Source organism: Lycium barbarum, chromosome 3, assembly GCF_019175385.1.
Source record: "Lycium barbarum isolate Lr01 chromosome 3, ASM1917538v2, whole genome shotgun sequence".
NCBI lineage: Eukaryota > Viridiplantae > Streptophyta > Magnoliopsida > Solanales > Solanaceae > Lycium > Lycium barbarum.
This window is the reverse complement of record NC_083339.1, coordinates 140456512-140482272: the sequence shown is the minus strand read 5'-3', so window position 1 is coordinate 140482272 and position 25761 is coordinate 140456512. Positions and strand designations below refer to the sequence as shown.

Sequence of the window (25761 nt, the reverse complement as noted above, 5' to 3'; positions counted from 1 at the left end):
TATGTAAGGCATGAATAACAACATAATAAAAGTATGGAAGGAACATAAGATAAGAGAAGTAACCTGTACATCTGATTGCCTCTTAAAGCAGATATCATGTATGATTAGCTTTTAAAAGAAACATCTTTCATACATATATATTCCATAAATGTTAGTGCTGCGGAACGTGCAGCCCGATCCATATATCATATCATCCCGCGTCCGGAACATCATCATAACCTGCCCACGATGGTGGTGTGCACAATAGATGTCGTACCCGGCCGACTATAACGATATATATATATATATATATATATATAAGTGCAATGCAAGACTAACCTCTGAAGAGATATCATAAGAAGAGTCTGAGTGACCTATCGTCGTTACCCTTCGACTATCGTTATTGTCGCTACGTTTTTTATTTTTTCAATTCAAGAAACAACATGTGGAGAATAAGAGATATATTTCAATAATGATTATGTAAGTGATAAAGATCGGCTCACCTGAATAAAATACCATTAGCTCAACCTCAATACGAAGAATAACATAGTGAAATCAACTCAAATTTAACGGAAAAACAACCACAATTAACATTATACTTCTCTCGGTAAACAAGAAGGATAAGAAATGTGAGAAAATGTTTCAATGTTAACTATTCATTAGAAGAAGTAAGGTTAATCATTTTGGAACACCCTCGATACATGTTTGACGAAAATGATACCCAAACGGAATATGGAGGCATGGAGAGTTCTTTTATACAAGTCATGTAGGAAGTAGAGATTAGCTCATTCATTCTTGGATATGATCGACACAAGTCAACGGGATAATGTTTAAACAAAAATGCATTTGAATTCTAGTCATGCCAAGAAAAGAAGAGAAAAGCCCTACATACCTTAATGACGAAGTTTTCCACGTTCCACGGGTCCTCGAATACCTTACGAACGATAACCTACATCATACGACCAATTTGGGATCAATTCCAAGTTCATAGCTTATGGAAATACTCATTGAGGCATTTCATGGAACAACTTGCGGGCGTAAGTTCATAGGGTCATTTCTAGTTTAATTTCTTCATTCAAGACTACCGTTTTTCTTCTACTTTACTCCTATACTTCCTTATCAGTCCATCCATAACTTCATAGCTCCAAGAAAATACATTCAAACCACATAAATCAGCTCAACCAATCAAGTTCATCCATAATAGTTCATACGGTTCATATATATGGGATTTCCTCCAAATTTCTTAGATTAAATACTTGAAGAATCATAAGGAGATGATTAAAAGGATAAAACATACCTTAGATCCCCAAAATCAATCCAAAATAGAAGTTGCTTCAAGATGACGTTTTCTTCCGAAAAGCGAATTTATGAAGAAATGAAGGTTTCGTGATTGCCACAGTCGTTGTTGTGTTAAGATGGATTGATTAGCTCCTTGATATGTTCATGGATAATGGAGGAATGTTTGAGAGGGGTTGGGAGGTCTCTTAGGGTTTGGTCTTGAGAGAAATGAGGTTAAAAATGATTTGGGGCTTTTTTTTTTATAAATGTTGAGCTAGGCAGCCACCGACTTTGGCTTTTGTTGTCCCGTGACAGTTTACAATCTTGGACGGAAATGCGAATATCTCTCTACTCGGACGTCGTCTCGATGAACGGTAAAATGCGCTTGAAAGTAAACTCGAAGGCCTTCGATTTGGTGGGTGGATCACTTGGTAACTCCAAGTAGATTGAGAGAAAAGCTCCGAGACATCTGACCCAGATTTCAGTAAAATTTACAAACTTAACTTGCGACGCCCTTTGTCGACTTTCGTATTACAACTCGTTTGACTTCCAAACTTAACAAGAGACCGTTATACGATTCAAATACTTCATATAATTACTTGCCTAGCATGTGAAGCACTCATGGTCTCACCCAAAAGTACAAGTTATCATATTCCCAACTTGCCGACATTTGACGAAACTCATCCTTTTTTGATTCATTCACCCTCCAAACCTTCCGCCACTTACTAATATTATTTATAGACTCTTATAACCATTTATATTAATAAGCTCAATCTCTTTTAATCTCAAGATAATTTCTTTTAAACTTGTGTCAACTAACTCATGATGCTACTTTAACGTGCGAAAATCCAGGGTGTAACATTACTATCCTTTTCGGTCTGTCTAAAAAAGAATGTCTCTTTCTATATTTAGTAAATTGACAATTCAAGAATCCTATAAGACAAGTTTATAGCCACAAAATTCAAATGATATTTTAGTATCTCTTTATTTCTCAAACTCCGTGCTTAATCAAATTAAGACACTTGAATTGGGAGTGAGAGAGTAAATAATTGTAAAAAAGAAAAAAAAACAGAGGTGGTAAGGGATGACTCAGTGGTTAAGCACCTCCACCCACGACCGGTAGGTCCTGGGTTCGAGTCACACTGGAGGGGAAGTGTGGAAACACTATAAATACTCCTAAATGGGGTGAAAAAAAAAAAAGGCGAAAAAGTTGAGGGATTTAGAATGACGTCATCCAGTGGAACTGGAGATCGGACCCTATCGAATCCGAATAACAATAAGCAGTCCGGTTTAGTTTCAAAAGAACATCAGTCCGCCTGCTTTTGGTGGGTGAAATGTGATGTTTAGCGCTAGAAGCATTTTGGTCCGTCTTTCAAGGCGATCTACGCTCTTCCACAGAAGAACACTTTGCGGCAACAACAAGTCAATCCCCATCTCCAACAACAACAGCGGCAAGGTCCGTAGTAATAGTACAACCAACGAAGTTGAAAACTCTGTTGCTGTAAGTCGACACGATGCCTATAAACAGTTGGAAAACCTTGACTTCATGACTGCTACTAAGATGCTTTTCACGGAACCGGCAAAGAAGAAGAAATTCGGGTACTTTACTCGTAGAAAGGTTTCTCATTGGCATTTTATCGAACAGTTTTGTTGCTTGTCTTTTCATTTTACCTGAATGCATATTTGTTTCACGTTATATTCCTGTTTTGTCTATTGACATGCTTTAAGTTCACTTTTGCTCCTGATATTGAATTAAGTAAATTGTTGCATAGTTATGTTGTTGTGGCACACTGACATAAGACGAATGGTTTCAAAATTGAATGGTGTTGAAACTGGATATTGATACAAGAACGTCATCTAACTTTATCCACCCTCTCATAGGGGGTCAGTATGCTGCAGGGGCATGTAATCCATTTTATCTCTATTTAGGCTTCACATAGAATTAGGGTAGTTACACATACATTCTAATTCTTTCGGGAACAGCCTTCCTACCTCCCAACGTAGGGGTAAGGTCTGCGTACACTCTACCCTCCCCAGACCCCACTTGTGGGATTACACTGGGTATGTTGTTGTTGTACGCATACATTCTTCATTAAAAAGCTTAACTACTGTGGCGGTGTCTTCCCTTGTTACATGTTTCTGATAAATGTGCCAAAGAATGCCTATACGATACTTCCGTTCAGTTTGACCCTACTTATATACTGTGAATTTGTGACCAAATTTCAACATGCTTATGCCTAGTGCCCTAGAGAAACAAGGATGGAGGGGATACATTCCCTTGACATTTTGTAACCCGCATCCCATTTCATTAAGTTTTTGTTAAAATAATTTTTTGTTTGTTTTCATTATTGCTGGGATCCAGATAATGACGTAGTCTTGAGGTATAATGTCACCAAAAAAGATTTGGAATGTATAAGTTCGCTTTCTTTATGTCCTCTTACACAAACACGATAAAAAACATAACACACTTCACCTATTCTTTGATGCCCTCAAAATTAACATGTCTCCTCTCGTCAACCTTTAAGCTGCATCATCATGAATATTGTGAATTTTTCATGGAAAATTCCTCTCAAGCTCTGGATACAGATATGTCTGTCTATTCTTTTTAACTTTACTGTTCCTTCTCTGGGGTTGTACTTCCCTCCTTATTTCAGTTGATTGACATATTTTCTTTCCATGATCAGGCTTGATTTTCATCTGGTACAGTTCTTCTTTGCTTGCTTGCCTTCACTGGGTACCTCTACTTCCTTTTTTATCCCATGCTATTTCATATTTGAAGTACCTTCCTGCGCCTGTCTAAAACAATATTTCTTGTACAGCTGTTTATTTGGTGGCTCAGTATGCTCGCTATGAAATTAGAAGAATGGAGGCGGTAATGGAACTTCTCCTTCTTTGTTTTTATTTTTGGGTCATCTTATAATATTTGGCTATTAACTAGTTTTAGATTTCATTTATTGATGCCATTTTTCTTTCCGGAATATCTTCTTATGATCCAAATTATAATTTATGTTCCATGGTCTTACATATTCATGGGGTACTTCAACATTCTTTCTTTAGATAATCGTATTCATGGGATACTTGTGCTTGAATTTATAAAGAGGCTGCAGGGTTCTGCCTCTGAGTGTTTAGCATGTATGAAAGAGTGAGTTTTAGATGAAATTCATCGAGTTACTTTTCAACATGTATGGAAAAAACATTTAACTTTTTATGCATTGAATGGCAACCGTCTATTAATTTCCCATCATGGGATACAAGAACTTTATAGTGAAGCTTTTCATCCTCAAGATCATTTATCCTCAAAATTTCTTTTTGTCTGTAAATTCTTTCAGAGAAGTTTTGGGCTGATCTCACCAACATTCTTCTAGTCTGGTTGAACTACATCAGTTTATTCGTGGTTTAGCTCTCCAGTATCTCTTTCTTAGTAGGTTCCGAAACAAGAGATGGCGTTTCTTTCCAAGAACAAAAGCAATTCCATTATTTCCAAAAACAAACAAGAGATCTTGTTTCCAAGAAATAATTGGAAAACAACACCAACAACAATTACGCCTCGATCCGAAGCCAGTTGGATCGACTATATGAATCTCACTGTCCATTTTGTTCATTTAGATCCCTCATTGCAATATTCAATATATTAGGTTCTCTACTCCTAGAAATTCCCTACTTTTTCTATTGACATATAAATCCCTAACAAGATTAAAAAGACTTCGTGAAGATATTACTAATGTGAGCGTAGTAACAAAACTAAGCCTTCATCTCACTAGTTGGTATCTCCTATATGGATCGTTTTCTTCCATTATGGATAGCTTTCCAAGTTTGCATAGATTCCAAGAGATTGTAGGTCTTTCGATCAAATTTTAGGTTTACCTTGTCCCCCCTTTCACACCTTCAACTATCATAGTTTTATACTTATGGATTGATGCATCTAGAAATTCACATAAGACATGACCAAACCATTTAGCGATCTCTCATTTTATCATCTATACGTGCCACTTGCACCTTTTGTAGCATGATCATTTCTAATCTTGTCTTATCTTATGAAAAGTCATGTATGTTTTCATCCTCATCTATGTGACACTCATTTTGTGGATGTGTTAACCATGGAGGCCCAATATTCTCTTCATATAAACACTGGCGGTCTTGCTACTGTTCTATATAACTTGCCTTTCACTTTGGTAGGTACTCATAAATGAATTATAGCAAAAATTTGAAGTAATGCTACCAATGGGAAAACAACACCAATAAGGGAAAGAAAGGACAATCCAAATGGTGGTCCAGAACCACAAAAGTGGGCCCTATGCTTGGCCTAGTGTGTAAAGTGACCTCTTAGCACTTCTATGCTATCCAGATTTGCACTCATGATCCATCTCTTCTTTTCTGGCCCAAAATTGTTTCATTTTTCAACAATCTTGTAATTTAAAAATATGTTTAGTATAGTAAATAAGACGTTTAATTGTTTTTATCTCTTTATTCCGCTAATAGAAATCTTCAAAAATGTTTTAGGGATCTACTGATGATTTTCCCCAAAAATAAATAACTAATAATACCAGAATAATTTATCCCAAAGCCAAACCAAAAACCAAAAGTATGCAAATTCAGCTGAATATTTTCCATGAACATGAAGATAAGTGGAATATTGTTGAGGTGAACATAAGATTCTAGAAAGCTATCCAGGATTTTTTTCCTGATAAGGTAATGTAAATATATGTTTTTCGATAAGCTTTCCAGGGTTGTTAGTGAATGGAAATCTAGAAGTTCGACCAACTTGCAGTAAAAAAATAGACGAAAAGAGAGAGGATAGGATGGTATGCAGGGGGTCAGACCCAAGGGTATTCGCTGTAAAATCATACCACATGGGATAATCTTAAGTGGGTAGAGTGAGGTGTGGAAGACAATATGGAATATAATGGTGCCAAAGAAGATTGCTTTCTTCACATGTTGTGCAGCGTGAAATATAATCTTAACATCTAATAATTTAAGGAGGAGAGAAGGATCCTGATGAGTTGGCATTGTGTGTGGGAGGAGTGTGTGCAAAATATAGACTATGTTTTGTTGCATTCCAGAATTACTACAAGTCATGAGATTTCCTTTGCTAGGTATCTGACCTTGTGGGGTGCTGCTAAGAACCGTGGGTGGAAACAGTTGCGAGTGGAAAGTGCAGAGAGTCAGGAAAGGGAAAACAGCCCTGGAAGCGACACCATTGTGCCAATTTTGGACCATTTGGAAAAGAGGAATAGAAGAATGCTTTTGGGAAAGAAGAATAGAAGAATGTTCTGGAACATTTTCAGCCAAGGGTGTGGCCTAGAGGTCAATGAAGTGGATGCAAACCTTGGCATCCAGCAAAGACTAAAAAACAATAGGGTTATGTCTTCCCATCTGCCTAACCTTGGTAGACAGAGTTACCCTGTACTTTTGCTGGTGAGAGGTGGCAGGTATTGCACGAAAGCTTGCCCTGACACCGTTTTTATTAAAAACAAAAAAGAGAATGTTCTATAACATAGAGCATGTTAGAGGAGTATGAATAGATCGCTTTTGTATCACTTATAACTTTGGTGCAAGGAATAATTACTTTTATGTAAATGGGTAAGAATGTCAGAGGAATGAGAATATAGTTACAGTCATATTGGAAATGTTTTGAAATAATTTGGCATTTATCTAGTGAAGTCTTTTTATTAAAAAGTAAGTCTGGAATAGTTGTGCTTGTTAGCAAAAAGCACGCGACTGTTTCTTGCAAAATTGTATGGTTGAGTCGTGTTCATTGTACTTCATATACTTTCTTTTATCTACTTAAATCTGGTCTCTTGCGCTATCTCTGGGACTATTGCTTATATTTTTTATCCAATACTTATCTTTTTCCCTTAGCTACATGTCTTATTTGGTGATCGAGGCAAGTAGAGAGAATTCTCCTACAACATCCAAATGTTCTTGACTTTAAATATCAGAGCTTTGCCATTCTTTACCCTTTGTTGCTTTTGCTAATACTTGTAGTCATTGACTATCTTGTTCAAAATATTCCAATCAGGAAGCTGAATTGAAAAAGAAAGCTGAAGAAGATGCAAAAGCAAAAGAGCTGGAATTGATGGCTGAGGAGGAAAAACAAGAAGCGACTGATCCACAACTTTCCGAGTTGAAAGCAAGACTAGATAAGGTGGAGGAGACCATAAAAGAAATTGTGGTCGAGTCCAAAAAACAATCAGGTGATGTTGCGGACAGACCAATTGGCAATGCTGTCAAGAAAGAACCTGCAACAGCCAAGCCAGGGACTCCTAACACTCAGGAAAAGACAACAACTCCCTCTAGTGAAGGGAAAACTCAAACAAAAACAGTATTGCCTGATCAAAAGCATATAAAAATGGAAGGTTCCTCCAATGACGCCAACAAACGAGATCAGTAGCATATATTATTTCAGGATAGTCAAGTTTTTTGAAGAGTCAGAAGTACATAGCTTTGCAGAATAGGGAAAAGCCACTGCTGCGAAGAGCTGATGCTTATTTTTCAAATCGATGTGTGTCGCATAGAAGGTAATTGGAAGATCTAACATTTGTAAGGATTACTTGCTACCATGTTGCAGATTTTCCAACCGGAAAAGCCTAATTTTGGAGCATCAGACATTTGACAATAGCATTCTTTTGTTGGTAGCCGAATCAAAAGGCTTCTGTGCGATTTTGCTAGCCAATTCCGAGTACTGCCTTGTTAAAGGCTGAGGCATAGTCTGTTATATATGTTAGATAATTCCTGATAAAATCAATATTCATTGATATTTTTGTTTCAGGAATCCACATGTTTGGCAACAGCTTCACTTGCCAATACTGGAGTATTATTTGCTCGTTGAAGTTTGGCTATCCGTATTTGGAAATACCGTTCTTTAATATTTGAAATATTAATTTCAATCTTTTTTTTTCCAATTGAAATTCATGTCCAAACACAAACTTCTCACTTAATCTTTTTTCTTTTAACTTTAACCAAATAAAGTCTAAATGCATACAATATAAGTATATTTAAGAGAAATAGCAGAACCAAATAGAAGCAGATGGATTTAGAATTCATGTCCAAACACAAACTTCTCAAGACTCTTTCACTGCGTTCTTGGTTATAGAACAACAAATTCCATGTCAGAATCTTTAAGTTATCATTTTGTAGAATTACAAACTTAAGATCTCGTTACTTGAATTCTCAGTTGTAGAATCACGAATTACAGAACTCTTTCCTTGATTTACGCCAAACTTATGTGTTTTGCTCAATTTACTCTACATCACCAAACCATTTAATTTTGATTTACTTGTCCAAGTGCAATTCCAATTGACATGCAGGATTTCATTACTTTTGTAACGATTGTCTAAACGAAGGAACTATTAATAAGCATGCTTGGTGCAATAAGAACGAACATACAGAGGCGAATTTAGGATTTAGATGGGTGCACTACTAAAAAAAAAGAGAAAAAAATGCATTAACTGGAATTGGTCCTTGAACTTTTAGGTAAATAACTTAACATTCAACCAAGTGCACCACCAAGCCTTTTATAGCATGGGTCCAAAAGGTAATACTAGAGTATATTTTAAGAATTATTATACACATAATATACCGAGTTTAATCGGGTGATCATGGGTTCACGTGACCTTTTTTTTACACTTAAATTCGCCCCTACGAACATATATAATTGAAAATTGATAATTGCTAACGTGAATTCCAACAAAGTGTATTGGATCTTCGAAAGTCTTATGTGTGAAAGTGAAACCAAAAACAAATTCCTGGAGTTCAAGGAAAAATTTCATGTGCAGTTCAAACTCAAGAAATCTTTCTAGAGTTCGAAATGTATCATTTCCAACTCCGGGAAAAGTTTCTCGAATTTTCTGTGTATCAGTTCAACCCAAGGTCAATCTTTCCCCCTCTCATATATTTTTGCAATGTGTTTGGTTTTTGAATAAAAATGGAAAGCATTTGTTAATTTTGGATGGCTATGTGGAAAAAAAAAAACATAGTTAAGAAGAAGAAGCCTAGATTTTCCTTGTCTAGTTTAGGAGTATTTTTGTCCAACTATTTCAAAGTGGTGAAATGTTTGTTACTAGTTTTGATCAGAAAATGGTTTATTACTAGATTTGATCAGAAAATGGAACTTTTTTATCAGCGGTGTAAAAAGTGGCTATTTGCCCATTTCACCCATTTTTTTTTTTTTTTCAGGACGAATAAAGTGTATTTTATTATCTTTAAAAAGAAAATAAAATCATTGCAATTGTTGTGGTTTTGTTCCTTGCTTGGTGGTGTAATGTGAGTTCATTTGATCCGTCAATATCAAGAAGAGTCAACCATACATAGAAGATAACGGAAGACTTTGCTCGGCCAAATGAATGTAGCAGCATAAATATTTAGAGATGAGAGTATAAGCGAATGAAAAGAATCCAAGAGGTGATATTTGCAAAAAATTTTTGATCGAACTAGCAGATTTTATTGAAACCAAAACAAGCTTGGTGGTGTAATGTGAGTTCATAGTGATTTTTGCATTGTGTGGGTGGTAGGGAGTTGCTGGAATTTTGTGGGCGACTTGGAATACATGCATATTTTCAATTCTATTTGCGCATAGTCTCACACGAGGCAGACTCAGGATTTGAGTGCAACGGGAGCACCATTATCTTTAGTGCACCAATTACTAGCGACAAAGTTAGGCGTGTGACTGTTAAAAAAATTATTAATTACAATAGCAAAGTACAAACTTCAATATTATTAAATATGATTAATTTGATACTAATATAACAAAAGTACATCATCAACTTATACTTGAACTCGACGCTTTTCATTTTTTGAAAATGGTCAATAATAGCATCATTGCTTACAGTGCAAATACTTCCTTCTCAAAGTAACAAACTAAACAATTATTTAACAAAAAATCACTAATAGTACTACGTAATTCATCTTAGGCTCATTATTATCATTATATTATTAAAAAGAGGATAAATAACCAATAAAATTCTCCCAAATCCATGACTTTTCAAGACCTTAAGTTGATTGTACAAAATCTCAAATTTAAGAATATGATAAGATTTTAGGGCCTAGTATGAGATAATAAATTTTTTAATTAAATGAAATCTATAAAATTATGTATTCCGCAATCCCTAGTAATTAAATATTTTTATATAGTTATATAATAAGTAATCTATATCAATCACTAAAAAATAAGGGAAAGCTTTACCGTAAGAGAAGTCCGATTGTTGGCTCGAATTCGATTGCCGGAGAAATTAATGAATATCGACAATAGATTCGACTATGGGTGACGCTCTTAACTTAGTGATTTGTGAGAAACTTGATAATGGAAGAATGAAAGAAGGGTTTGAGAATGGAGAGGGCCAAATGAGTCTCTTTTTTGCTTATTACGTTGGGAAAAAATGAGTAGGAAGTGGAAAAGATCTTTTGAAATTTGGGACTTTTTGGGGGAGGGATTTAAGCCAAAAAGTAAAATGGGAGGAGGACTAAACAATTTTAAAAAATTAAAATCTGCATTAAACGCAAGTTTACTGCACAAATTTAAAATAATAATAATTGTAGGAGCTGAGATTCAAACTCGGGTCGCGACCGATGAGCATCAACTTAGGGGCACTCCTACCAACTGAACTACTTTAGCAATTATGATTGAGTGATTCTTTTAAAATATATGATAAATTTTCAAGATATATAAATATATGTATATAGGGTTTTTTTCGAAATTACGGGTACGTGTCCCCCCCCCCCCCCCCCAAGGTGGGTAACCTGGTATCATAAGAGCAAATTATAAGCGTTGTAATATATGAGTACAACGTGTTAAACCAGTAAGATTGGCTAACGATGTTTCAAAAATCGAAGTTGAAGAAAGTACAACTTTTGAAAGGTCTAGTTTAGTTGAAGTCTGTCCCCTTATGGGTTATTTGCTACACGGTATTAGCTGGGATATTTCAATACTAATTGTGGGATTAATTTTATATCATGTTTGGGATAAATTTATACCTTATGCTAAACAAAATATAAAGTGCATCCCAAACTTAAAGATGAGATATCTCATCTTATCCCATTAACCCTGGAATTATTTTATTCCATCTTCTAGATAAGATAAACTTGTATCTATCTAGATATTATTACCTTCTAGATATCTCAAAAACTTGTTGCTCCCAAACGCACACGCAAGTATACGTGGTCGTACAAGTAATATAGACTGTTAAGTCCAGATATCGATCCCACAGAGACTTAGATTCTACTGTCAAACTAATTCAAATTCGAATGAAACTATTCAAGAAAGTGAAAATCAAGATTGTTTGTTGTACTAAACTAAAACTTGAAAAGTAAACAATTTATGATGGGGGTTTTTTTTTTTGGACTGGGACTATGTTGACAGAGATTGTAAGAATTATCAGATGAGAGAAAGATCTAGGGTTATGGCTTTCGACAATCCAGTTGATCTTCAGACAATTCCACCTATTTTCTTTCCTGGGTTACTAGTTAACAGGTCAATTATGCTTTATGATATTCTCTCGAACTACTCACAAGCCTGTAGATGTTACCTTAATGCCTATATCTCTATGGTCATCAGATGTAACAAGAACGCATTTATTTTACCGTATTCACTAAGTAGGGCTAAAGGGTATATCTCTATTCTCATTAGCTAAACGATTAAATCGAACAAACTCTATTTATTCTTATTACGTACGTAAATTCCCTTTCTCAAGTTCAACCCACGCACCACAGATAGTGTCTAACTATTGGCCAGATAATCAAACAATTGAAATCAAGAATAAATAAGCAACCCACAATATGGAAAATCAATAGATAATAATTGTCATCACATCAACTTTCAAGTCTTTCGCCACAACCCTAGAACTAGGAGATTTAGCTACTCATGATTCGATCATAGACAAAAGAAGCCATGAATAAACTAGGGTTGAAAAAAGATGAAAAAGAAAATAACCTAGAGAGAGAAAAAGGAGAACGGTGGCTTACAAATCCTTCTCCAATCCCAGAATATCGTTCTCAGCTATATAACCGTGTATATATAGGCTAGGGTAAAAAATAATAAATAAGGAATCCAAATCCTAGTCTAATCGGGAAAATGTCCGCAGAGTCCCGCTTTCCTTCCGCATCGCGGAAGGATCGCGCAATGTTCTGCAGCTGCTCGCCTTCTTCACGCGATGCGGGCCAATCGCGCACTCTGATGGTTGAGTTTGGTTGTTCCGCTATCTTCACGCGATGCGGAACATTGGCCTGACTTTCTGGAGCTTCTCGCGATCCTTCCGCGATGCGGAGGGAAAGCGAGGTTCTGTAGGTGATTACTCTTCCTCTAGTTCATCCTTTGTGGTGATCGAATCGTCACCTCAGCCAATCGTCATCTGCTACGACTTCCAATCATTTCAAGCACATTTTCCATCGTTTGTCGTCATCGTACCTATACACATAAAATATAACGACATAAGTTCACATACGACGGTTACTTCATGAATTAAGCGATAAAAGTCATAAGAAGAAGTTGTAATACGACACAAAACATGATATTTGTGCCAAATATCAGTGGGTAACCTGGTCTCATAAGAGCAAATTATAAGCGTTGTAATATATGAGTACAACGTGTTAAACCAGTAAGATTGGCTAACGATGTTTCAAAAATCGAAGTTGAAGAAAGTACAACTTTTGAAAGGTCTAGTTTAGTTGAAGTCTGTCCCCTTATGGGTTATTTGCTACACGGTATTAGCTGGGATATTTCAATACTAATTGTGGGATTAATTTTATATCATGTTTGGGATAAATTTATACCTTATGCTAAACAAAATATAAAGTGCATCCCAAACTTAAAGATGAGATATCTCATCTTATCCCATTAACCCTGGAATTATTTTATTCCGTCTTCTAGATAAGATAAATTAGTCTCAAGAGATGACATAAATTAGTTTCAAAATTATAGTCTTGGATTAATTTTATCTACGTACCAAACATCACTAATGACTTGTTAGTCAAACAAATATGGACATGAGCATTTTGGAAAAAAAAAAAAAAAGAAGAAGTAAATTCTCGATAGCATGGTGACAAGGAAATGACTAGTTCCCAAATCACGTGGTGCAAAATTAAAGACGGTCGTGCATTAGTAACCAAAATTTGGGGTCATTTTCAAATGTCAATTGTCAAGTACTTCACTACACTGATAGACCAATGAATTTAGTCATTAAGCGTTTGGACTTTGGAGTATACTTTTTGTCAAAGCATTCAAATAATATCCCATGAATGAAGATTTGTGTTGCGATGCGTTTTTTTTTTTTGGTTGGTTTCTCCGATATCCGTATTAGAGCATGATCAAATTTGAATTCGCGCAGCGTAGGGCTCATTCGGGAAAACATTCCTTACCAAAAAAATTTCATACTCACGACTCAAATCCGAATCTTTAATTAAAAAAAGGAGCATGTTCATCCACTGTACCACATCCTTTGGTGGTGTGTGTAATGCTAAATGAACATGCATTTGATTCAAAGCGTCTTTTGGAGTGGACTGAAAGCCAAAATTAAAAGGAGAAGACAATAGATTGGTGCATCAAATGCTTGATACTATATTTACGGATGTCAAATGAACGAATTTGACTGGATTTGAGTGAGTTAAAATAAAAAAAGTGTTATTTGGATATGTAAAATTATACAAATATTTACCTGATTTAACGATAATCTATTTTTCAAAAAATAGTGAGAGTTTTATTAAAAAAATTATAATCCGGTCATAATATATAACTTATATACAACTTTTGTAATATGGAATCAGGTCAAAACATACAACTTGCATACATTTATGTATTTGTATGTCGTTTGCATGTATTTTTCTATGTTGTATGTATGTCATTCTATATCAAGTGATACACTGCACAAACAAATAACGTACACTGAAAATATAAAATACATATATACAACTTATTTCTGCATCAAAATCTAAAAAGAATAACATTGTTCTTCTTCCTCTTCGAGTTTCAATTTGAAATTCTAACAAAAATCAACTCACATCCTCACCAAACTCCCTCAAAATTGACATATAACTCCTAATGATATTCTCAATCATTTGCATTAAAACCCAATTCAAATAATAATAATTCAAAATTCAATTTTCAAATTCAAAGTTTTAAAGCTTTTTAATGACTGTTGATTGAGTTTTTCCGACTTGGGTATGTTTGGTGTGAGGGGGTTGTGGGGGTGGGGTAGGGGTTGGGGAGGTGGGGGGGGGGGGGGGCGGTTCTAGCCTAAAATGGGAAATAGTGGAGCTGTATCTCTTACATTTGCTATAATTGGTAAACTGTTACTATATTTTATAACTAAATAAACTATCATGAGAAATGGTAATTAACTCTCAGAAGTAGCTTACCCATGTAAAATTTCTAAATTAAATTGAGTTAATAAAGGCGATGGTCATTAATACGGTCAGAGGTTATTTTGGCTAAGATGAAGTAAAAATGGGTCATACACCAACCCGCTCAACTCTTACTAAGCTTTAGTTTCCTTATTAATATTTTTATAATTTATAAGCTTTAATTATTTTTTTACTTACTATGAGTATATAACATATCAAACAAAAAAATTAAAATCCACTTATTATAAGGTTTTTGGTGGGTCAATTTGATCTATATATTTAGGTAAAAATCATATGGGGTCCTTAGTTGGACCCTGCCATTTAACTTGTACCCTAGTTTTTAAACTTTTCATATGACTGAAGTTCATGCAAAAATGACTGGATTCAGTAATACGTTCCTGAAGTTTAGGCAAAGATGACTGAACTTCAACCATATATGCTTGAACTTTATTCATGTAACTTTAGACACCACACATGTTTGAAGTTGATATACATGCAAATTTGTGCGCACTGTTGGTATAACTTAAATAAGGGTCCTAAAATCGGGTATTTGTGAACTTCAACCTAGCCCAAATCAGTCCAACATTTATTAGATGGGCTAAATTGAACATTTTTTTGCGCGGATTGTCCTTTTTTTGGGGTGATCTTTAAATTTTGCCCCTCAAATTGGTGGTCTTTAAGTTTTGCCCGTCGCTTGAAAAGGTGGCCAGAAATACTGAGGTTCTGGGTTCGAACCCCCGCTCAAGCATAAAAATAAAATAATTTTGCAAGACAAGGCTTTGAGAAAAGTCTGACTTATGTAGGTTGCCTTAAGGCATAACTAAAGTTATGCTGGATACAACATAAGTTGCCTTAAGGCATAACTAAAAGTTTGCCTTATAAGGCAACCTATGCTGGATCCGGCATAACTTTAGTTGTGCCTTAAAACAACCTATGATATCTCCGACAGAGGTTGCCTTAAGTCATAATTAAGCCTTAAGACATAACTAAAAGTTTGCATTATAAGACAACCTCTACCGGATCCGGCATAACTTTAGTTATATCTTAAGGCAACCTATGCCGCATAAGGCATACTTTTCCAAAAGTCTTGCCTTGCGATTTTTATTTTTTTATTTTTTTGCCTGAGCCGAGTGTAACACCTTGTAGCTTCGGGTGAAGGTTTGACTCGTAAGATGATAATATAATGGAACCAATATGAGGGTTATAGGAAGTGTTTTGAAAACTAATCAAGTCATAAGAAATGTCTTTGGGCAAAGCAAAGTTGGAAGCCACTCTACGGGGCATGTTTGCAAGTGAGTTTGTAGAAGGTCTTACTTCCTACGACCATAACCCCTTTATTAATTTGGAATTTGGGAAAACTTCCTAAATGAAAGTTTTAGCCCTTTGAAATACCTTTCCAACGGTATGTTATGGGGGTCAAGGGGACATCTGTACAAAAAGTTATGGCCATTTTACTGAAGGATTACAGAGCAGTCCGTCCACTGGTCATGTTATACGAACTTGTTATACGGCCCATATAATTTTATACAGACCGTATAACCCGTCCGTACTTCATGAAACTTCAAATCGACGTTCTGTTTTCAGCCATGATAAAATATGGTCATATTATACGGACCGAATAATACGTCCATATAACTTCCGCTTCACTTTCATATAAATTCAAGCCTTCAGTTCTTTTATTTCACTATTCACAATTCCAAGCCCTAGCAACAATGCAAAACATCAAGGTAAGTCAATCCAAACCCTTCCAACTCAATTTTAACATATATTCTAATAATCTAAGCAAGAAATCATTGTTCCTAAACTAGGGTTTTCAAGAAAACCCATCTCAAGGTTTAAGAATTCAAGATTTTGGAAATCTTCTTCAAAGTTAAAATCTTTAATTCAAGTTTGGAGCATTACCAGGTATGTAGAATTACTATTTACGTGTGAAAACATCATTGTTCTTCCCCACGCCTCAAAATGCATAAATTATGATTCTCTACTAAAACTAGGGTTTCTATACCATGCTCATGATAACCCTAGGTCCATGTCCATGATTATATTATGTATGAATTGTTATAATTCCATCATTGAGTTCTTAATATTTCTTTATGATTATTGAGAATCCGTCCGTAATCCATGAAAACTCATATCTTGTATTCCATGGGTTCTTGCATGCATGTTTGTAAATAAAAATCCTTATTTCATGAATATCCTACATGTCTACAAGTTTTTATGCAATTGTATTATATAACTATCTTCATGCCATGACTCAAGATACATACATGCTAAATACAAGTTATTTCATGAAACCATGTTTACAAGTTATTTCGTGAAATCATGATTACAAGTCAAGTACAAGTTAATTCACGAAAATCATGGGCTTCTTAGCCAACTATATCATGTTCATGTTTTTGGGAGTTGCACGAATTACCGAGAAGGCTCAAATAGCCTGAAACTACGTAGCCACCGTAGGACAAGGATCGCTCCGCCCAGTTAGGGTGATTCCTTAATTTACACTAAATGGATCCATCAGACACGTTACCACCTTATACCCTGGCAAGGTATGGGGGCTCTGCTGGTCCGGCGAGGTACTAGACTCCACATATCCACGTGATGATATCATGTGTCGGTTTATGAAATGCTCTCCCTACTTATCATGTTTTACTTATGTTATATATATTTATATATATATATATACCCATGCTCATGCTCATGTTCATGGCCAGATTTTCAGTTTCAGTTCTTATCATGTTATTCCATGTCCCATGTTATTTCTTTTAGTTGCTTTACATACCAGTACATTCAATGTGCTGACGTCCCCTTTTATTGCCCGGGGGCCTGTATTTCACGATGCAGGTACGGATTTACAGGACGACGCCTCTGCTCATTAGGATCTGCACTTACCAGCTTATTGATGAGCCCCTTCTCATTCGGGGTTTAGGCATTGTCTTTCTTTATTTAGTTTTGCATCTAAAGGTATGCTGGGGGCCTTGTCCTAGCAAGTATGTTACGTGTTTTCAGACTCATGTTAGAGGTTTCATAGACAAAACAAGTGTCATGTTAGACTTCAAGAGTTGGTTAGCCGGTTTGGCTCATTTATGATATTATCCGCATTCATGACTTAATCAAGTACTTACGTTTAATATTATGATTTACTATGTTTTATAAAAGCTCATCATGCACTTCACGTTATATTTCTGCTCATGTATGTCTCATGATGATTGAGCAAGTCATGTGGTTCGCTCGGTCACATGCAGTCGGGCACCGAGTGTCGTGTTACACCTAGATCATGGTTCTTTGAACCCAGAACCTCATGGTATTCTAGGCGAAGTGCAAGAATTAAAGACCATCAATTTGAGGGGTAAAAATTAAAGACCACCCTGAATAAGAGGCATTCCTGCTAATTGCCCTAAATTCAACAGGTCAAAATGAGCCGAATTATATATTTTCATGGCCATTTTTACCACCCTAATCTATATCCATGTGAAATAACGAGGAGGTGGATTATATTATCTGGGAAAAAAGGCCAAAAAACTGCTTTCTCGCTTCCCCAAAACGTTAGGATTGCACAAAGATACACGGACAGCGAAATCTATAACATGAGTTGAGAGGACTCTGGTCCCCATTCTTTTACTTTTGATTAGACGAAGCAAACCCCTTAACCACACGCAAAATCTTTAAGAATCCTCTCACTTGCATTGGGACAAAAACTAAGATGCCCATACTATTTGCTGCTCTCCTTTTGGATCATTCCCCAAAAGGCCATTTGATTTTTTCTTTTTCTCATTCAAAGTAACCATCTTTTTTGTTTCAAACAACTATTGTACTGATGTATGTTTCACGGAGAAATTATGCTTATCTCTCTACATATAAAGAGGTCCACAAAAATTTATTTCTACCGAGTGTTTATATCAAGCCAATAATGAATATAGAATATTAGGTGTCTTGCATATATATTTTTTAATATTTAACCATGATTAAGTAATATGCATCATCACTTTAATTTGTTGATTTTTAAGGTTAATTATTTAGTCAGGTGTAAATATTCGATGCGGCTAACTATTTAGCTAAAGAGGCTTTACTATATAGTCATGTCATATATGTTGTTTTATGTTATTATCCAGTGGCTCTAGCCTAGGACAGCACTAACTCCTCTGCACATTGTGTTATAGAGGGCCCTTCTAATTTCTCCATCTGCTTCTCATCTAATTGTCGGCCATTTGTCCTGCATCAAGACACTTTCCACAATCAACCACTATATGCTATTTTAGATATTTTTCTGCGTAGACACGGGGGCGGAATTATCGGGTGTTCACCTGAACATAAAATTATAATGTATATATATGGTAAATATTTTATGTTTATATATGTATATTAATTTTTAACATCCTGAATAAATGCAAAAAATTAGCTTAAGTGATTCATAGTATTCAAAATTGCCATGTATCTTAGGTTCAATTCTCATTGACAATATTATTTTTTATATTTAGCTTTTATTATTTTTTTCGAACTCCCTGAGTGAAAATTCTGGATCCGCCACTGCAGTAGACGTTGTAAAGATATCTAGAGATTTGGTATATATAAACTATTATACTACTAGTTTTTTTCGAGTATATAAACTATATTTGTCATGAGTTTTGTTTTTTGCAGTTTTTGTTTGTAGTATTGTAATTAAATTGATAGAGTATGGATTCTAAAATGTGTGCCTATAGTTAATATGTATATTGTAATAAATATTGATCTCGTGAAAGCCAGATAGACAAGCCAAATCGTTAATTATTGATTACTATTGTTGCATGTAGTATGACAAGAGAAACAATAATAATTATCTTAAAATGATCAGTCCTAGAAAAAAATGATTAGATTATAGATATTGACAACAGTGTGAATATATTCAATTCATTCCTAAGCCTCAGTCCTCAAGTACAGTCCCGTTTGATGTCATCTCAGTTGTGGAGTAATACCTAACAATACAAATTAAAATCATAAATCCATAGCCTCTCATATTATTCCTTAATATGCACATAGCTATCTATTTGTCAAGAACCATGAAATCAAATAGTAAGCGTAGTCTCAAGATCAAGATGCAGCGTGGAAATAAATGTTTACAACTGTTCTGTAGATTAAGTTTTATTCAATGCATGGCAATACACAATTAGGTCACATACAAAGTAATTAAAAGTAAACTTTCATAACAAAGATTAATTGGCAACTTAATAAAAATAGTAACTATTATGCTATCACATTTTTTAATGTTACTGTGAAAACATTATATCCAGGGATACTATTAGCACTTTCGTCTATCAGCTATTGGTAAATTTGAATTTGGTCCTTGTAATATATGACTCAGTCCATTGAATCTTCAATTAAATAAAATGTGTGCTTTTGGTCCTTTATATAGGAAATATGTTACATTGGACTATGTTTAGAAATATATTACCCTCAAATATAGAGTAACAATCCAAACTTAACATAAACATGAGTAATTAAATGGTGGAATAGTTTAATAATTCTGCTAGATTTATGAATATTCACAAGGCGAGCATAAGTGCATGTTTCAAGTAATTGACGGTTGGTTAATAAGAAATTAAAAGGACTAAAATCAAAATTTACCAATAACAAAAACACCAAAAAGTGCTATAAACCTTTATATTTAATTAAGATCCTTTTTAAAACAATAGTAGCAAGTAGCAACCACCAATTGCGGGCGAAGAGAAAAGAAGGGACTTATTTTGATGTAAATTGTAATAGTACTACTTTTTCCTGTACATTTAAAAGGCGTGGGTAAATTGTAATATACGCCTGTATAATAGGAAAAGGTTCAAATATACCCCTCGTTATATTTTTGGTCCAAATATACCCCTGTCGTTATACTATTGGTTCAAATACACCCTTCTCCGATAAGATTGTCCAAGGTGGACATTCAATCCTACATGGCATTGACATTTGATGAGGTAGATGCCACGTGGCATGCCACCTCAACGCCCCTAACCCATTTTACCCCTTCCCTCTATTTCCTTCCCCTCCACCGCTAAATTTACTTCATACTACTTATTTTAAGTTACTGATGGTCAGATTCATCATTCATGAGTAAAAATTTTTTACTAGTCAATGCATTAAAACAGAACTGTTGTCCTTAATACAATGGTGGAATTGGACAAGATGTTTCAGTCCGTGACTAATAATGCATGCTCGAGGTCAAACTACTCTGGAAAATGGAACACGCTTTTCATTCTCAGTTAAGAGGACATTAGGTTAGTTCTCAGTTTACTGGAGTTTATTTTCCTTTCACGTTTATTTTTTCCGACCAAATTTGAAGAGACCTGAAAAGAAATCGGGTCAACAAACATGTGAGGATTCAGCAATCAAGGAGAAATGCGAGTGCACACGCCTAAATTTCATTACGTTACCTCAAACTAGTTAACACTAATGCAAGCAAATCGTACTACCATTACAACATTCACATTAGAAATAATTAAAACCCTCCACCTAAAACTGAGTAATTTGAGTTAGTGAATTTGGTGGCAATGGTGGTAAAGGGGAAGGAAATAAAGGGGAGGGGTAAAATGGGTTAGGGGCGCTGAGGTGGCATGCCACGTGGCATCCACCTCATCAAATGTCAATGTCACGTGGGATTAGATGTCCACCTTGGACAATCTTAACGGAGAAGGGGTATATTTGAACCTTTTCTCATATTACAGGGGTATATTTGAACCAATAGTATAACGACAGGGGTATACTTAGACCGAAAGTATAACGAGGGGTATATTTGAATCTTTTCCTATAGTACAGGGGTATATTTGGCCCTTTTCCCTATTTTTTTTATTCTCTTTTGTATATTTAGTGGAGTTAGAAATATTAATGTGAATCGATTTACTTTATTCTTTTGATCAATCAAATAATTTTGAGTTGGTATAGGCGGAACCAAAATGACCCCAACAAAAATCTTTTGAACCAAAATACCCCAACAAAAAAAAAAAAAAGGTTACAGAAGTACCTTTAATACTGCGCTAAACAATATTTTCTCTCCCCTATAGTGCAGTAAAATGCTGCGCTATATCACCCAACATAAAAAACCATCGGGTTCCACCACTGGTCCCTCCAGTGGCAAAAAAAAAAAAATCAAAAACGCCATTAGAGGCGATTTCAAGGTGGTCCCTACAACAAAATACGTCGTTTTCTATTAATTTTCATCGGGAAAGTTTAGATTCTCGATATATTCAAGTCAAGGAGCAAGATTCTAAGCTCGAATTGTGGGAAAAAGCGACGTACAACTCGATTAACACAACTCTACAAAAAATCTTCGATTAGGGTTTTCTACTATGAACTTTTGTTATTAATTTGTTATATACATTATATTGTACGCATGTTTAACATTTAATCGTCGTTAATTTCCAAAAAAAAAATCAAATTTCGTTTTTTTTTTTTTTGGTTTGATCGGGCTGGGCAGTGACTTTTGCCACCGTTCTGATTTTTTTTTTTTTTTTGTGGCTAATTCATTAATTGTTAAATGTGTATGAATTGTTACTTTGTTAAATGTTTATGAATTGTTAAGTTGTTATATGTTTATGAGTTGTTGGTTTGTTAATTGTTTATGAATTGTTAATTGTTAATGAATTATTATTTTGTTAATTTATTATTTGTTAAATATTTATTATGAATTAATTAGTTGTTAAATATTGGTTATGAATTGAAAGAAGTTGATTGGTAATGAATTATTATTTTGTTAACACTTTGTTTGGATGATTGTTATGTATTAATTCATAATGTATCGTATTGTGTTGTACTGTATAGGACCAAATCAGTCGTTACATAAAATAGGACCTTTCGTCGTTACATAACGATGGATTTAACGATACGATACAATAAAATTAAAGTAACAATCAAAGCAAATATTGTATTTAAACTAACAACACAATATAATACAATAGGTAACAACCATCCAAACAAGTTGTAAATGATTATGAATTATTAATCTATGTTATTTTAAAAGCATGAATATATATGTTAAATAAAAAAAGATTATCTAAAAAAGAATAGTTAAAGTTCTTGTTTTCATAAATACATAAGTTAACGATAAAAATGTAAAGTTTGTAGGAAAATATGTGGTCGATGAATATACTCTTTTAATCTAATTTTATCATAGTTATGTTGGCTATTTGGTCAACTAAAAATATATCACATATTCAAAATAGAGTTCTAAACAAATATTACTGCTGAATTTCGATTCCCAAACTAATTAACTTAAAAGTCTTTGCCGTCACATAATTCAAAACTAATTAACTTAAAAGTCTTTGCCATCACATATGTGTCCTTACTATCACATATTAAATTTACTGCACATTTAATATGACGAAAGTTATGTTGAAAATAATTATTTTTATTCCAATATTTGGTTGGAGAGTGAAAATATTTTTTGGAAAAGACTATCTAATAAAGATTTAATTAGTTAATATAATTTATCTTTCATTTCAAGAATAATGACTAATTTAGTTTGTACAGACCGGACTCTTTCATGGATCCGAATGTTCCCCCTAGGCCCGAAGATCACCCGGGGGCCACTGTTCACCCGGGGCCTGCTGATAGATCAGTATTGTCTTTGCAAGGAAATCATATGTCAGAGTTATTATGGGCTGGTACTATAGGGATATCGACTAGGATCTGTCCCCGTAGGCTGCAGAGAGCATGGACTCTTTTATGCGAGCGCCCCCCACACCCTCGCGTCTTAGAGATATTGTTTCGGGGCGGCATATATCGTTACGTGTCTGTTGGTCAGGTACAGCATGATTGGGCGCTCATTACGGCCATGGTTGACTTGAGCGGTGGAGGCCGGAGACCCATACCTTCTATCTTCGCACTGGTGAGGCCACGATTACACTTCAGGATGTGGAGGTTCTCTTTGGATTGCGGGTAGATGAAGAGCCACTATACACTCGGTACGAGCCTCCTCCTGGTCGGACATGAGTGACAGAGTTGACTAGGCTCACCTACTTCGTGCCTGATGTCGTGGCCAGATATCGGGACAGAGTCGGGTTCAGCTTAGTGCACTCTGCACTTATTTGGAGGGTCTGGATCCGGATCCGATTGTGGACGGCACCCGGCAGGACGATGTTGATCGTCATGCCCGTGTGTACCTGCTTATTATATTCGGGGGCATCTTGTTCCCGAACTCATCGGGTGCCTTTGTCAGTTTACGTTATTTGGTTTTCTTGGAGTATCTGGACTGCTTGGGAGACTACAACTGGGGAGGTGCTGTTTTGGCGTATCTTTACAGATGCCTAGGCCGAGCGTCTATTGGAGCGGTCAGAGATATATGTGGATTTTTTTTCTCTTCTCCAGGTAATATTTTAAGTGTGCGTTCCTTTAATGTAAACAAACCTCTTGAAACGACGACTAAAAAATCGTATTTTCTAATATCGTTTACAGTTATGGGCGTGGGAGAGGATGCTGCCTTTTCAGCCCGTACCTAGGCATCACCTCGAGATTGACATGCCTTATGCGAGGAGGTGGACAGCGGGTTTTGACCCGGATGTGGATATGCACCACAGTATTCTTCCATTCCGGGACCAGCTTGATCACATGACAGACGATGCGCTAAAACTATTTAACTTTACATTATTAATTTAATTAAACGTCTTTTCTACTTGCTGATCACTGATTTGTATTTATATGTTAAGCAACTATTTATATGGACGTCGTACGCTGCTATATTAGATGGTTTGCTGACCTTTTGCAGGGCAGGTCTGGGGGTTTGGATGTCGCGGTGTCCATTGATACACCTGGACATCATAGAGGACCACATGCCTGAGCGTGTCTTACGACAGTTTGGGCATACACAAAGTATACCCCCTGACATCCGTCATGAGCTCCGACACTACCAGCGGGACGATCGGGCTGCCGTTGAAGATGATTTTCTGGATTTCATGGCTATCCAGCTTCACCGTTAGGAGAACAGGTTGGCACTTTAGCGGTGGTCGGTCATTTGACTCCCATTGAGGATTACATGCGCTGGTATCATCAGATCACACGCTGATTGATCGGCAATCCAGCTTTGCGTCCCGCTAGAGATGTAGGATACTCAACACTCGCGGGGTAGTACGAGGCATTGGTAAGTTTATCGTATTTAGATTTATTTAATTGCATTAATTGTTACGTTTTAAAAAATAACTTTTTTTTTACTGTTGAACACAAATGTAGCTGGTAGTCGTACAACGATTACGCATGTAGGGGTTAGAGCATATGCCTTACCCTGGGCTTTCGGGGCTTGCGTCGGAGATGGTATGGATATCTGAGGATGGTATCCGGCAGGCAGGAGAGATTAGGCGCATGGAGCAGCCTATTCTAGAGGCTGAGTATCAGCCAGCGCCAGGAGGAGGACCGGGTGCTCCCAGAGGAGGAGGCCGTGCTGGCAGAGGACGCTGTGCTGCAAGATAACGCCATGAGCGTAGAGGACGCGGTGTTGCTGCTAGAGGACCTGGTGGTGGAGGACACCATCTGGTAGATGAGGCCGATCCCATTCTAGAGGACATTCCCGGTCTAGTCCATCAGTAGTCGTTCCAAGCCGGTGGCAGCTCGCCTAGGGACTCACCTACGTTTACGCCGGCACTCATACTTGCTGAGATACCTGGGTCTTCATCACAGCCGAGCCACAATGCATACATGGAGGAGCATGATAACGTCGATTGGGCGGCGTTACGTGCTTCATTAGCTGATGAGCACCTACGAGGAATTTAGAGGGAGCCAGGATTCTTGACTTCGATGAGTTTTTTTATCCTGGTTAGTATTTAAAATACTTATTTGTTCATTTAAATTACTTATTTTAAATATATATGTTGCACTTATTTTAACTATATATGTTACTTATTATTTAGTAATATTTTATATTTTAGGATTTGGCGCCAGCGGGTCCAGCAGAGCCACCTACTCAGGCGTTTTCTCATGGGCCTGCCGAGCCAACAGTGTCTTCCCATGTGACTGTCGAGCCACAGGTAAGATTTTTATTAAAATTAGTTTTATTCAATATAAGGTCAATATTTAAATACATATTTGATTATTTAAAGTACTTATTTTAAATATGTATGTTACTTATTATTTTGTTTTTTCATATTTTAGGATTCGACGCCAGTGGGTCCACAGTAGCGACCCATTCAGGAGCCTTCTCATCAGCCTGCCGAGGCAGAGGTGTCTTCT

General features: G+C 36.0%; 1 protein-coding gene across 1 annotated transcript; it reads left to right on the top strand.

Annotated features, from left to right (window-relative positions):
• The first annotated feature begins 2466 nt into the window (after window positions 1-2466).
• Window positions 2467-8012, top strand: LOC132633038 (uncharacterized). Its single transcript, XM_060349235.1, has 4 exons — window positions 2467-2856; window positions 3942-3991; window positions 4077-4129; window positions 7277-8012. The coding sequence occupies exons 1-4, from the start codon at window positions 2597-2599 to the stop codon at window positions 7646-7648; spliced, it is 735 nt and encodes a 244-aa protein (XP_060205218.1). The 5' UTR covers window positions 2467-2596; the 3' UTR covers window positions 7649-8012.
• Window positions 8013-25761: the final 17749 nt, after the last annotated feature.